The following is a 14,396-nucleotide window of genomic DNA, read 5'->3' on the forward strand; positions in this document are numbered from 1 at the left end:
AAACTTTTTTCTTAGGAATTGTGGCTAGTACAGCTACATTTGTTCAGCTTAGCCATTATCTCCTGAGTAATTTCACTTCTCTTTCTCATCACTTCTGACACGATATGCAATTCCAGTATGTATAGAAATTGTAATTGAAGCTTACAGATAATTGTTTTGACCTGCAGACGTATTATACCCGGCTGAAAGCAAAGGTCATCTTGGCTGAGACCCTGTCTGAAAGCTGTTCTGTCCACTTGTAAATGATAGCTGGAGTACCCATAATTATTGCAGCAAAATGCAGGTGTATTTTTTTTTTTTTTCTCCTCTTTATACTTGCCAGTGCTTTGGAGCGTTGGTCTTCAGCAGTGATACTCTGTGTTGAAGGAAAAGCTTTAATAAAGTTTATAGTAAGCATTTTATGAACTGTAGTATAGCTGTAAAAAGTAAGGAAATAATGCATTTAAAGTATATCATAGCCTCACCTCCCCTGCAGCCATTGCGAACTGCGTGTGTGTGCAGAGGCTCAGCGCTCCCAGTGTCACCGCTGACTCAAATAGCTCTCCCTCCTTGCAAAAATATTAATGAGTTTTAAACCTGTGGGTGCCAAGTATTTTGTTTGTAGGCACTCGAGGGAGCTCCGAGATGCACCTTTCTGCAGCCGCTTCTGTCGAGCCGTGAGCGTGGTCTTTGGTGGGAGGAGCGGGACTGGGTGCCCCGGCAGTCGTGCCGGTGAGGTGCCTCCACGTCGGCGCCAGCTGCCAGCCAGCTGCCATTTTCATAAATTTCAGACGCTCTAGAGCCTTATCGTCTTGGTGCCCAGGCAGCAGCCTGGTGTGGGCAGCAAGGGCACGTGCTGCCTTCCTCCAAAAAGCCCTCTGAGCAGGAGAGTGGCCACAGCCTACAGGTTGCGGGATCTGCAGGCTTTGGGAAGCAGCGGAGTCTCCTATCGTTCATTAATGTAAGGCTATAAACGACTGTGAAACCCTTATTCAAGGCCGCATGTGGCTTAAAGTGGCAAGCGAGTAACTAACTTGAAGAATGGGATGTGACAAGTTATTTTACTTGATCACGAATATCCAGTTTCAGGATTGTGAGAATCGGGGGGAAAAATGCTTAGTTGCAAAACAGTTGCACGCGTGCTGACTGACTCCCAAAGCTGCAGCGTCTAGACAGAAAATACAGAAAAGCAGGTTGTGTCACTTAAATGTGATGTCTGAACCTGTTAGTTTGAAATGTATTCTGGAATAAAAATTATGCAAAATTAAATTAGTGTGACCTTACTTTGCATTTGGAGGCTGAATATGCCCATCTTGTAAAGCCTAGTGCATTTATAACACTTCCCTTGGGGAAAATTACAGAGAGAAATGGAATGAGGTCTCTTCTAATTGAAAAGTGACAATGATTAGGAAGCCAAATACAAAATGTGTTGAGTATTTTTTTTCTTGTTTTGTTGTGTGTGTGTTTTTAAGAATACCAATAGAATTATGTGCTTTGCAGTTTGGCTTGTTTTTCATTCCCCAAAGGCTTTTTATTAGCATAGCAGCTGAATTGCACTTGTATAATAAGTTATTAACTCAAAGTTTGGGTTTTTAATGATCTTTCTTCATTAGTTTGACTGAGCTACTTGGATAAAATCTTACCAAGTATATCCAGCTTTCCAGCGTGTTGGTTTTTTTCCCCTTTCTGCAAATGAAGCCCATGAAGACAAGTTAAAACAGAGGGAGAGTTGGCAGAAACTTTGGCGCCTCGAGTGGGTATGAGTCTCTTGAAACTTGAAAAGCACAAATTGAGTGTGTGGGACTTTTTTTTGGTTTGGTTTGATTTTTATTTTATTTTTTCCAAAGGCCAGATTGGGCAACATGAGCGTTCTTGGGATTAAAGCTCATTTCGATGTACCTGATGTGTTTGCTCCTAGGTGCTGTGAGGCTGCGCTGCTCCTCACAAGCTGGGCTTGCGGTAGAGCAAAACTCAGGGCACTGTGTGCCCTCTGCTCTTCCCTGAGCTCCTGCTGGTGCAGAGAGCAGAGGTTCCAGTGGGTTGGGCTGCCTCATGTATACATACAACATTGGGAAGAAATTTTAATTTCAGCAGCACCACCAGAGACGGCAGGTACATTTCTCGTATATGATACTTAAATGTTCGAGCCGTTGTCTGTGTTGCAGGACAAGGGTAGATGTGCTCTGCTGCAGTGATTGAGCTGCTTGCTTCCCTGTGCTAACAAAGGAGGTTGGAGAAGAGCAAGGCCATTGGCATGAAAAGGCTAAAGACCGAATGGGGGGAGCTGATCAGGTTTTATTGTTCAGACACATTTCACCAAACCTGTTTACAGAATGTTAATTTGCATCTTGATTTTCTCCCTCCTCCCGCAAAGTGAGATACTACAATCACTCTTTTGTTGATAACGCTAGTGTGATTGCCATAACGTTAAGCTAGATTCCACATCAAAATAACCCAGTTTAGAGTTTGAAGAGCAAGGCATGATGCATGGCCAAACACTGCCTGTGTCTCCTGTGGTCCCTGTGGGGGTCCTGCCTGTCCAGATGACCAGCTCCAAGAGAACATGGGAGGGAGAGATGGCGCAGGAGGAGCATCCCTGCTGGAAAGCAGTGTCTTCTTCGTTCTGGTAATCATACTGTGCCTTACTATTGCACCTCTTAGCAACTGTTTTGTAATACCCCAATTAGAGGAGTCCCAGAGCCAGAATAAGCAACATTCAGGCTGGATGGGGATGGATGAGACACTGGTAAGTTGTCCCAGACCCTGATGGAATTCCCACCCTTTCTTCTGCTTCAGGCTCTGCTAGTTATATATCTGTACGTGTGTGCAGGAAGCTTAGCTTAGGTAATTTGTAAATGACACGTCTCGTGTGTGTTCCTTCCTAGGAAGGAGTTAGGGCAGCGCTTCCTCATGGCCAAAACTTCACTTGTGTCACCAAAGTTCCATGACCAATTTAGCAAGGTTTGGTTTGTTTAAGCGACCTCTCGTCCTAGGAAAGGAACTTTCCTTTACAACTACCTTGGTCTTGTTTTTCTTCAGAAATATAACCTCTTTTAACCCAAAAGGAAGTTTTCCATCACTGGCCTCATTTATATTTTTTTCTTGTGTTTTCTTACTGTGGCCAAAGCACATGCTGCATTTTGAGGCTAAATTGACTCATCTTCCTAAAAACCTTGGTTGCTTTTTGTTTTGTTTTGTTTTGTTTTTCTTTTCTGTAGTGAATTCTGCAAAAAGTAGGCTCTGCACCCAAGCTGGGTGGCTGCTCTCCAGCCTGTGGGCTCTGCTGCCCACATCTAGGTGAGGCAGAGGGGCCCTGGGTCAGTGCCCCCCTGGGGTCTGGCTCTTTGTGGGTGACCTGGAGAGCACCCAGGGGAGCTGTGGGGCATCCTGTGCCTGGCTGGGGTGCTGGGGCTTCACCTCGCCGGTTGGGTGCTGGAGGTCAGCAGGGATGCTCTCAGTGCCTCTGGGTGCAGCTGGCACTAGGACATGCCTTTGGGCTATGTAGGGACACTCTCCTACATAGGGGGGATGACATAGGAAGAGGTGTTGTGCCTTTTTTTAGAGGTTTTGCATCATCCTCTTTTCCCAGCCCTTTAAGTTTTTGGGGTGTTTGCGAGTCTGGTTAATCTGATTTGTGTTTAGAAGAAATGAGCTCCCATTTCAGCCCGTTCCTGCAGCACAGGGCACCCGTGGCAGCTCTCAGGTCGGGTCACCTGTCATTCCCATGGGTGAGCTGTGCTGCTGCTTTGGGGCTGGATCATAAATCGTTGGAACATGTTTTTTTCCAGGCTCTTTCCTTCACAGTGGCATTCGGGCACCTTGCTGGGGTTGCTGTGAAAGACGCAGAGCTCCTCTTTCAAGAAGTGCCTTTAGCTAAAAGCATTTTTAAGGCAAAACTCCTTTGCACTGTTTAGCTTTTAATCCCTCTCTTCCCACGCCATGTGCAATCTTCCGGTGTAGAGGCAGCTGCGTTTTAGGGGTGCTGTAAGTATATGGGCTCCAAGTCACTCATACATCTAACTTTAAGTGACAGATAAGGCTTCTGCTTTCAAGGCATAATTCTGCTTTTTGAAGGTGGTGGGCAGAGCTGGTTAAGCATTTTGGGCAATGGCAGAAATAGCTGCTGTTTAGCAGAATGAGCTCCAAGGTAACTGGCAGCACTCACCACCTGGACTGTTTTCTTGACATTTATTTGCTTTTACTGGCACTTAAATGCCACCTGCCAGGAGAAAACTTTCCATTAAAAAAAAGAAAATTGAATTTGCCTGACTCAGCAGAAGCCACCCCAGCTGGTATGAGCAGTGTGATGCTGCCCTTCGAGGTGTGATGGGTCTTCCTGTGTATCTACAGATATGTGTGTGTGTGTGTGTGTCTGTATAGATAAAATACAGATAACAGCATCCACGATAGCTTAGGGCACAGCTTTCCAAAACTGGATGTTATAGCTGTCCCTACTGAGAAGCAACCAAAGTTTAAATCCCCAGAACTATTGAATTTTGCTGGTCTGGCCCCTGCTTTACGATGAGCACTGGAGTTGCTGCTGCCTGGTCCTGGCCATGGCGAGCTCTGGGTGCTGCTGGCATGAGGGGGCTTGGGGGGAGCGACCGAGTGGTTCGGGGATGGTGTCCGCTCTCTGGGTGCCAAATGCATGGAAATAATGACCCCAGTGCTACGTTTGCCTCCAGTACTCAATTTTCCTTAGCCTCAGAGAGGTGTGAGGAATTATTTCCTTAGGAAATTTTAGGAGCTTCTTCTCGCCGCCTCCTGCCAAGTGTCTCCGGAGTTAACCGGATGGTCTGTTGTTTGCTTGTTCTTGTTTGTTTGGAGGATTTTTGGCAGTTTTCCTTTATGCCAGTTCAAGCCACTCAAGCTGCCACTGTCAGCTGGCTGAGCCCTGAGCCGAGGGATGTCTGGAGCTCCAGGATGTGGCCCCCCATGGGCAGCCGCATCGCGCCTGTCTGGCGTCTCTCTGAAAAGCAGGAGGTCTCCCTGCCTGTGCCCTGTGGCGGATGGGCCGGCGTCGGGGAGAGGGGTCCTGCCAGCGCCGGTGCCTGCCGTGCCGTGCCGCGGGCTCCCCGTGCCGCTGTCCGACCCCTGTGACAGAGGGGATATATACCTGGTGTGAGGGTGTGCTGAGGAAGACTTCGGTCTGGTCCCCCCTGGAGGAAGGAGTGGTGGTGATAGGAGGAGAATTGCAGAAATTTAGCTTGTATTTAGGTAAATTGTTTCGTTAGGATGAATTACGCTGGTTTGTGGCTCCGTGGCCCCGAGTGAGGCACGCTCGGCCCTGAGATGCTGCTGGTTTTGTACGCAGCGGTGGGGGCATCCAGCACACTGCAGCTGGGAGGACTTTGGGAAGTCCTGACCACACTGTAGCTTGGAAACACTCTTGCTTTGTAGGTCATCTTTAAAGATCCCTCCTAGAGACTCTTCTGTGGCACTGAAAAAGTGAATTAATGAGTTTTTTATTAAGTAAGTAGCTGGGCTCAAAGCATGCAGAGCCCACATAGGCATGTGAGAGCTTTATGGGGGGAGGATGCGGCAGTGTCATTGGCGTCTCAGCCACATTAGTTCTTCTTGTGCTCAATTACCTGTTGTTTTTTCTGTTGGCTGAAAGTCTGTCTGTCTCTCTTGCAGCGGAGTTGGAGTTTGTACAGATAATCATAATCGTGGTGGTGATGATGGTGATGGTGGTGGTGATCACGTGTCTGCTGAACCACTACAAACTCTCTGCGCGATCCTTCATCAGCCGGCACAGCCAGGGGAGGCGGAGAGACGAGAACCTCTCATCAGTAAGTCGCACCCAGCTCTTCCACCCCACCTTGTCCTGCACTGTTTGCCAAATGATGTGACACTGGGGAAACATTAGAGCCAAAGGCATTCGTCTGGGTTGTGTTTGCCCATGTGCCACTTGGCACTGCATGAAGAGACACCCTCCACGTTGGGTCTTGGCATCATCTTCTGTGTCCGTTATGGGGGTGGGTGTCCCCTTTTAGGGATGTCTCTGGCTCTTTAGGGTGCTGTATGTTGTAACGTGTAGACAGCCATAACCTCTGCCTTTGCCCTGAGCTTTGCAGTTCAGACTTTACATCAGTAAAGTAACTGCAGGAGGCTGTTCTTGGCGTGTCCTGTTCCTGAAACCACCACGCACCCTCAGCTGGTTGGGGTGCATATGCCTTGCCTTTAACAGCCCCAAACTATCAAGTCCTCTGGCGGCTCCAGTTGGAGAGTCTCAAATGACTATATGAAAACTTAATGCCTGCCTTAAAGAGAATAGGAAATCCTGAAATACTTTCTCCAGTTTTCACCAGTGGTCCTGCCATTGCTGTGGTGGAGGGGTCAGAAAACACTTGTCAGCCAGACAAGCAGAAATCTCTCCAAGGGGGTGCTTGAGAGGTTCCCTGTGTAACCCAGGCTCCCTGCTTCATAAAAGCCTGAGGAGAAACGTGTTAATTGTACCTCTGACAGGGACTCAAGGCTGAGCCTCTCCAGCCTCGAGGCAGATGTTGGTTTATGCAGTTTCCTCAAATGCAGTAGCTCAGAGAGACTTAGAAGAACCTATAGAGAAAAGACATCACATTTTTTTGGAGGGTGAGCATGTACTATTCACTGCTGCCTGCATGGCTCTGTCTTTAGTGCAGGGGTATCTTGTACTGATTTTTTTCGTTGTGGTTTTTCTTTTTAGCATTCACCCTGAAGGATCTTAAAGCTCTTTAAATGATAGGGCTTCCTCAAGGTCACTACTTCATGCCCTCTCCTCTGCAGGCTTCCAGGGCAGGCTGAGCACATCGGTGCTGCCTTGTGGTGGTTTGTGTGGGGCCGTGCTCCCGTGTATCACATCCATGCTTGCTGCGGGAAAAAGATCAAATACCGGGATTGCTTGCTTTTTTCTTTTTCTTTGAGAGAGATATCTAACATCTTTTATTAACTAAGTCTTCAGTACAGCGCTGTTGAAAGCTGTCCAGCCAGCAGATGCCCAAGGTGCAGGCTGTTCCTCTGCTCCATAGCTGCTCTTTTTGTCACACGTTACACGCAGCAAACAGAGGTCCCTTATCGGACGCTCTGTGCCAAAGTGAGAAAGACACCCGTTGGGAAGGAGAGCTGTGCAAACCCCAAGCTCAATCAAAGCACCCTTCATTTTGTGGGCTGTGGAGCGCGTCTCCGGCAGGTACGGTGGTGAGCTCAGCTCGGGGTCGTTTATCGATGCTGTGCAACAAGATCAAAGTGCTGGGAGTGTGTGATCCCCTCCTAAACCAGCTGGTGCAAGGGTGGTGATCTCTGGAGCACCTGCCTGCTTTGGGGATCAGAGCTAAACTCCTTGCACGTATCCCGGCTCCTCCTGGAGTTACAGAAATCTTATGTCTCGTCTTACCATCCCGTGCACCCGCTTCCAACAGTAGCAGAATGTGGGCATCTGAGCACGTGAATTATTAAAAATAGCAGAAAGATTGTTTTCCAATTTTCAGATTTTTTTACTGTTTTATCACATCCAGAATGATTTACTTGAACAATACCAAAATGTTTCATTTTACATTTTCAAAGCAAATATCACATCAAGCCTTTTTTATTTTAATATACTAATTTCTATTTTCTTAAGTGGCCTGTTTTTTGTTTTCTTTAAAAAGAGGAAAGAAGGCTAACATGGAAAGAGAAGAGAAAATCACATGGAGATTGAACAAAAACTTCAGGTTGAATCAAAAATTGTTGACTGTTTAAAAAATAATGCCTTTTTCCCCTTTTTTCTTTTTTTATTTTTTAATTTTTTTTTTTTTTTAAATTTCACCTGGTCAAAATTTCCAGCCATTTTTTGGCCCAGTCCCCACACCAAAACAGCTCTGTTATTTATTCAGCCTTCAGACACATCAGTGATTAAATGGCTTTTCAGCCAAGGTTTACCTCCATGCCTCTGCTAGACCTCAGTGAGGATGTGGAATCTTCAAAACCTTTCTTGGAGCTAAGGAGAGAAATGTGAATGTACCATTTGGGTGTTTTTTTTTTTCCCCCTCTATAATTCTTTCCCTTCTCCCTGCCCCTGTCTGTGCTGCGAGGGCAGTGTTGATGGAGTGGCAGCCAAGGTTCCCTGTCGTCCGAGCGCTCTCCTGATGGGACAGAGAAGCCCCTCGTGCGCTAAGTGGGAAGCTCGTTACAGTGGGATCAATCATAATAAAGATCTTAAAGGTAGCTCCTTTCAGATTCAGCACAGCATGTCTTTTTGTAGAAAACAGCTCCAGTCTAAACGAGCGCTGGAGGCTGGCAGGGCAGAGGCTTTGCTGAACTGGATACCGGTTTACGTAATCCATTAAACTTGTGCTGAACTGGTGTTGGGCTTTTTAAATCCCAAACTTCACTTTGCTGTCGTGACCGCAGATGGGCACTGGAGCTGCATACACGCTTTTCATCTTTTGAAATATTGAAATAGTTCATCCCATGGTCAGGATGCTGCTAGGTCTGCCTGAGTTGTTGTTTTTTGTTGTTGTAGCTCAAAAATTATAACTGAAGGAGAAATTAATTTCCCTAAAGGTTTTTTTTAATGTGGTTCTCGCTAGCAAGGAATTCTTGTATTACATCATGTGTTTCTCCATCACCGCCCTTGCTGTACTTAAACTCTGTCTCCTTATGACAAGTACCTTTATTTTTCCAGAATTAAGAATACTTAAGAAATGCTACTAAAAACTTTTTTGCAATAAGAATGGCACTGTTCCTCCACCTTAGGAACAATGATGTCCCACTCCCCCCAAAAAAGTGGTTTAAATGCAATTTCCAAGCATACCTTTGTCCCCCAAAATGGAAAATATAAGTCCTCCTGAAGGCTCAGAGACTTAATCTGCACCATGCAGCTTTACAGAGAAAATTCTCTGACACTACTAAAACAAGTGTTTCTATTAAAGTCAAAGATTGATCTCTAAAAAGAAATTAAAAAGTAATTTTACATTCTGCAGTGAGTCCTGGAATACTTGCGGAGGCTTTTACAGCTGTATTGCTCATCAGACAGCAGAATCTCAGCTTTCATTTCAGAAAACCATAGCTTTCTAGACTCAGCCATTGTTGAGATGAATTCAAGTCCTTAATATTCCAAAAATCAGAGGCGAGCGAAGAGAGCCCCGAGGACAAGGATTTACAGCAGTGATGCTCCGTCACGGGACAGCGCAGTTTTGCTTGGCTCGGTGGGGATGTGTAGCCATCGCATGGCCAAAGCGTGAAGGCTAAAAGTATGTTTTCTGTCTCTGAGGCTTTGCCTTCCTCTGAATGCTGATTTCCAGCAACTTTAATCCCACTATTGAGTTTTTAGGAGTTACCCAGATGGGGTTCACAGCAGTGTGTGAGGCAGAGGGTCGGTGTTGGTGAGCGTGCTTGTGGTCGGTCAGCCGTGGGCACCTAAGCGTGTCCAGGTCAAGCCCTGGAGTCCCAGGAGAAATGGCTAACAACAGCTGCCAAGATCCAGCTCCTACAGAAAATGGGTCTCCTGTCTGATCCTTATCTCTGCAGATCCCGTTTTAATGTTGTTTCTACTGGTTTGCTACTCTTGCATCCGTGTGTTGCCTGGAGCATCATTCCTTGACCTCACCTGTACAAACAGATGAGTTAAGGTGTGAGCCAGAGCTTTTCTTCTAAACGCCTGAGTGGGATATTGGGTACAGGCTTTGGGTGAGTGGGTACTTAGGGGTAGGGGACGTTTTTGGTGGAGCGGCTCACGTAAGGGTGTGTACGTGCCCTCCCCATCGCCTGCCGCAGTGGGAAGCCCCCGCTGAGTGCGGTGATGCTCCGCACGCCGGGAAGCGCCGGGCTGCAGCCGCCCTCGCGGGAGCCAGCTGACATCACTCCTGGGAAAGGGGGAAGCAGATGGGATATTGCCATGGCACTGCCCACTGCCAAGTTAAATATAAAACATCTAGCAGAAGGCAGCGGGGTACTCGCTGCTCAGGAAGTCTGCCACGGGGGCATGGCAAAGTAAACAAATTTTTCAGAGTGCTTCCCGCTCCTGCCCACTGCTTCGGCATCCTTCGCGATGAGGTGAAGGGCTGGCAGCATGTGTGGCAGCGCTGGAAACCCTCCCCGTGCCCTTTGGTGCCAGCGCCGTGGCTTAGCAGGGGGTTAGAGATGAGGATTTGATCTGTGGCAGATGCAGTTCCTCTTGGGTCTTTTGGCTGCTGGGGGAGTTTGACTGTAGACTATCCCTGCAAGCAAAAAATACATGTAAAATGGACCAGACTAAACAGTTGACGCCTGTGTAAACAGTTGCATATTGAAGTCTAAAGGTCTGTATAAAGCACGGCGTTGCATCGCTCGGGAAGGGCTATGCGGCACACAGCTCAACCAGCGCATTCATTAGCTGTAGCTGGGGAGGATGCTGGTACTGCAGCACTTAACCTCTGCTCCAAGGAGATGCTCCCTAAAAAACACTGAGAAGTGGGAAGAATCTGGGCTGTCTCATTTCCATATAAATCACTGTTTTCCTTGCACTGGCAACAGGACCGCCTTGAGGTTTATGTGCAGAGCTGAGCTTCAAAAACAGGAACCTGATGGGATTCTCTCCAATCTGATACCATGTGTGATGCCACAAGAGAAAATATATTCGAAAGTTGGGGAAAATAAAGAAGAAAAAGGGGCAGGGGAGGGAAGGAGGAGGGGGGGATATAATGGGTGGCTGCTTTGGAGATTTTAACGTGGTGCTGGTGCTGCATTTCGGGCAGTTGGATGCGTGTTGCGGGATGCCTGGGTGCTGAGGCTTCTGCCACAGGGTTTGGGGCTGGCTCTGCCCACGGGGGCACCCCCAGTCTGGTCCGCTCTCGGAAGCGCTTCTGGGGGAAGCGGAGCTGCCGTTCAGCAGCTTACTGGGATAGCTGCAAAGGCATGCAGCAATGTTTTCCCTTGCGTGCCGCAGCCTGGTACGAGGCCAGATGTGCTTCACAGCTGGGCAAGGTCCAGGGAGCATCAGACAGGCAAAATCTCTTCTGACTTTATCAGTGAAGGTCTCTGTGGTGCTGCGGTACTGTTGCAGCTTTTTACAGGCTTTCACCGGGCTGCCTGGACCACCACCACGGTTATCACAGAAACAGGTATTTCATAGTAGGAAAGCTTGTGGTTTGCACATCTGGAGAGCCCTGCTGTGAAGGCTGGGCCTGAGAATGGCCTTTGGATGGGATACCTTAAAGGGAAAGAGGGGAAAAAGAAACACCCTTGGCATTTTTTTTTTCCGCTGGTGGTAAATACTTCTGCCTGTACCTGACTTGCTGGTGCTAGAACTGGAGATTCACCTGCAAGAAACTGAGAAGTGCCAGCTATTCTAGGTTATAATTACGAGCCTTCTGGCTTGTTTTCCTCCAGCCTGCCTGCCGGAGGGATGTTGCTATATGTGAATATTAGCAATATTTAAATATTTTAGTTCTTAAGGCAAAAGTGTCTAGGGTGAACTGTGTATGCTCAGAGTATCACCAGCAAATGGGAAGAACCTTTGTTTGTTTGTTTTGATCATGATTTGTAAACTAATCTCATGGTTTGGGGGAAATTGGCTTATGGCTTTATCGTGCCTGGGGTTGTTGGCACCTGGGTTTGGATTGCAGGATCAGGGTGATGCTTGCAGTGTAAGGAAGCTCGTAGACAACAGTTCCTCAGTCTGTTTAAACCAAGGACCTCTTATCCTTTTGGAGAAAAAATACTCTAGAACCATCCTGTTGCTGCAGATTTCTATTTTTTTTTAGCCAAATAAAATTAGGCTTAACATTTGGTTATTCACTTATCTTTATTTTCCCATGATTTCCTTGATTGTGTGCATCAGAATGTGGGTGTGAGGTTTTTCTTTTCTTTTTTTTTTTTTTTTTAATCTTGTCATTATTTCATGGAGCATTTTCTGATGTCTTGTGAATCACCCACGGCTCACAAATTGAAAAATACTCCTCTGGCGTGTTTGAACCAGGGAGAGAAACATGCTGGGTGGGTGTGGGTGGGAAGGGGGGGAAGTCTGCAAATGGGAGAGCGTTGTTTGCCGGTGTCGTTCTCATCATTCATTCTGCAAGTCATCTATTAAATATAAATGGAGGTGAAAATGGAGGGAAGTTTTAATCAGAAGTGTTGTTTTCAGTGGTAATATGCTAATACCCTTAGCATATACCCGTACGATACCCAGCATATATGATAATAGCCGATAGCCCTACTAGAGCTGGTTGTCTGCTTAGAAGAGGGTGCGTGCTGGATGCTGCTGCAGCTGGGGTAGAAACGCGTTGACGGCAGCGGCGTCTTACCTGGGCTCTGGTGCAGGATGAAACCCGGCACGAGCCGTTTGCAGCAGGAGCTTAACTGCTGCTGGCAGTCAGACTCACTCTGCGCTCTCTTCTTTCCAATGCAGGAGGGAAGCCTGTGGCCTTCGGAAAGCACCGTGTCGGGGAATGGAATAACGGAGGTGAGGGTGATGTGGGTGCGGGTGCCGCTGCCTTTCCCACTGTCCTGGGCCACAGTATCTCATGCTTCTCGCCCTCTTTCTCTCTCCGTTTTTTTTGGTTTTGTTTTTGGGTTTTTTTTTCTCCTTTCAGCAGCAAATCTACACCCCGAGACCCAGCGACCGCCTAGCAGTGCCATCCTTTCTGCAGAGGGACCGCTTTAACAGATTCCAGCCAACCTACCCCTACATGCAGCACGAGATCGACCTGCCACCCACCATCTCGCTGTCGGACGGCGAGGAGCCCCCCCCATACCAGGGACCCTGCACGCTGCAGCTGCGAGACCCTGAGCAGCAAATGGAGCTCAACAGAGAGTCGGTCCGGGCACCCCCCAACAGAACCATCTTTGACAGTGACTTGATAGATAACTCCGTGTATGGGGGGCCGTGCCCCCCCAGCAGTAACTCTGGCATCAGCGCGACCTGCTATGGGAGCAATGGTAGGATGGAGGGACCGCCGCCGACGTACAGCGAGGTGATAGGGCACTACCCCGGGTCGACGTTTTACCAGCACCAGCAGAACAACAACGGGATGCCCTCCATCTTGGAGGGCAGCAGACTCCATCATTCACAAATCAATGGCCTTGAGAGCACAACCGCGTGGAACAAAGAGAAAGAGAAACAAAAAGGGCACCCCTTTTAAAAAAAAAAAAAAAAGAAAAGAAAAAAAAGAAAAAAGCAAGAAAGTAAATGAAACACTCTGCACTTCTCGTTAAAAAGGAGAGAGAGAGAGAGAGAGTTGAGGAAGATGAGCAAAGAAAAAAAAAAAAAGCCCTTCCCCATCTCTCCATGTATAAATATTTACTTGTTATGTCTGGTCTGAATGCACAAGCCTACCAAGCTTGCAAAAACATTTCTTTATTGAGCTGTGTCTAGACGTTTAAAAAGGAAAAAAAAATCAACTGTAGTCCTTTTTTTTTTTTTTTTTGTTTTGTTTCTAGTTGAGCTGTGTGTGAATGCTTTTTTTGTTTGATTATTTCACTTATCTTTAAAGACAAAATATTTGCACAAAAAACATTTTGTTTAAAGATCTGCAATATAAATATATAAATATATATTAAAAATAAGAGAAAGTGTATGTGTAAGGAGCAGGAGTATTTTTGTATTAGAAGAGGCCTATTCAAAAAAAAAAAGTTGTTTTCTGAACTAGAAGAAAAATGGCAATTTTTTGAGTGCCAACTCAAAAAGTGTGTATTACATTGTAAAAAAACAAAAAACAAAAAAAAATCAAAAGCAGGGGTTTAGAGTTATTTATATAAATGTTGAAATTTTGCACTATTTTTTAATATAAATATGTCAGTGCTTGTGTTGGTCAAAGCCTCTATCATGTCTACCATGAACCTGTTAAGGGATATATGTCGAAGTGAAGAGCAAAGTAGCTGGAAGGGGGTGGAAAAAAGCTGAAGTGGAGATGCCAGCCCTGGGAGGAGCGGTGAGCGAGACTGCATCTTATGCAAATCCTTAATTTCCAGAGTCCCTGCGCGTGGCCGCCAACAGTCACGGCTTTATACATTCCCTACAAAGCAAGAGGAGTTGGTGTGTGTCTGTATGTCATCTGGTAGGATTATTGGAGTAAAAAGGTGAAATAAAAAGTCCCTGCTTCTGAGAGTCAGGAATGACTGAAGCAGACAAAAATTACTTGATTTTTTTTTTTTTTTTTTTTTTTTTGGACAACCTCTAACTTTTTGGAGGGGGGTGGTGGGGATGAGAATAAACTTCTGTGTCTGAAGGAACAAAGTGTTTTTTGGTTTATTTCTTTCAATGTTCAAATGAAGGGCCCTATTTGGAGTTAAAGCAGCGATAATCGAAGTTAATGTGAGTAGATGGTAACATACCCACCGGCTGCCTTTCAGCTGGGCTTTAAATATCTCACTGAAAGTACGAGCTGAAAAGTGTGGTGGTAGTGAAAGTCATTTTCATTTTGTATTAACCTCCCAAACCTCCATTTGGGATGAACGGGTGCAGCCATGGCTCTCAGCTCTGT

At 46.5% G+C, this 14,396-nt stretch overlaps 1 protein-coding gene across 4 annotated transcripts in view; it reads left to right on the forward strand.

The window, feature by feature from the left end:
• PMEPA1 (prostate transmembrane protein, androgen induced 1) overlaps positions 1–14,079 on the forward strand; it is a 48,857-nt gene extending 34,778 nt beyond the window's left edge. For 2 of the 4 annotated variants that reach the window (XM_052786801.1, XM_052786782.1), the window contains 3 exons: positions 5,617–5,771; positions 12,323–12,376; positions 12,510–14,079. In XM_052786801.1, coding sequence (XP_052642761.1) covers positions 5,617–5,771; positions 12,323–12,376; positions 12,510–13,055 — 755 coding nt within the window. In that variant the 3' untranslated portion in view covers positions 13,056–14,079. Of the gene's footprint in view, positions 1–5,616; positions 5,772–12,322; positions 12,377–12,506 lie in introns of all 4 variants that reach the window. The other 2 variants (XM_052786791.1, XM_052786772.1) reach the window with 1 other exon arrangement.
• The last annotated feature ends 317 nt before the right edge of the window (positions 14,080–14,396 follow it).

Source organism: Harpia harpyja, chromosome 1 (genome assembly GCF_026419915.1).
Source record: "Harpia harpyja isolate bHarHar1 chromosome 1, bHarHar1 primary haplotype, whole genome shotgun sequence".
NCBI lineage: Eukaryota > Metazoa > Chordata > Aves > Accipitriformes > Accipitridae > Harpia > Harpia harpyja.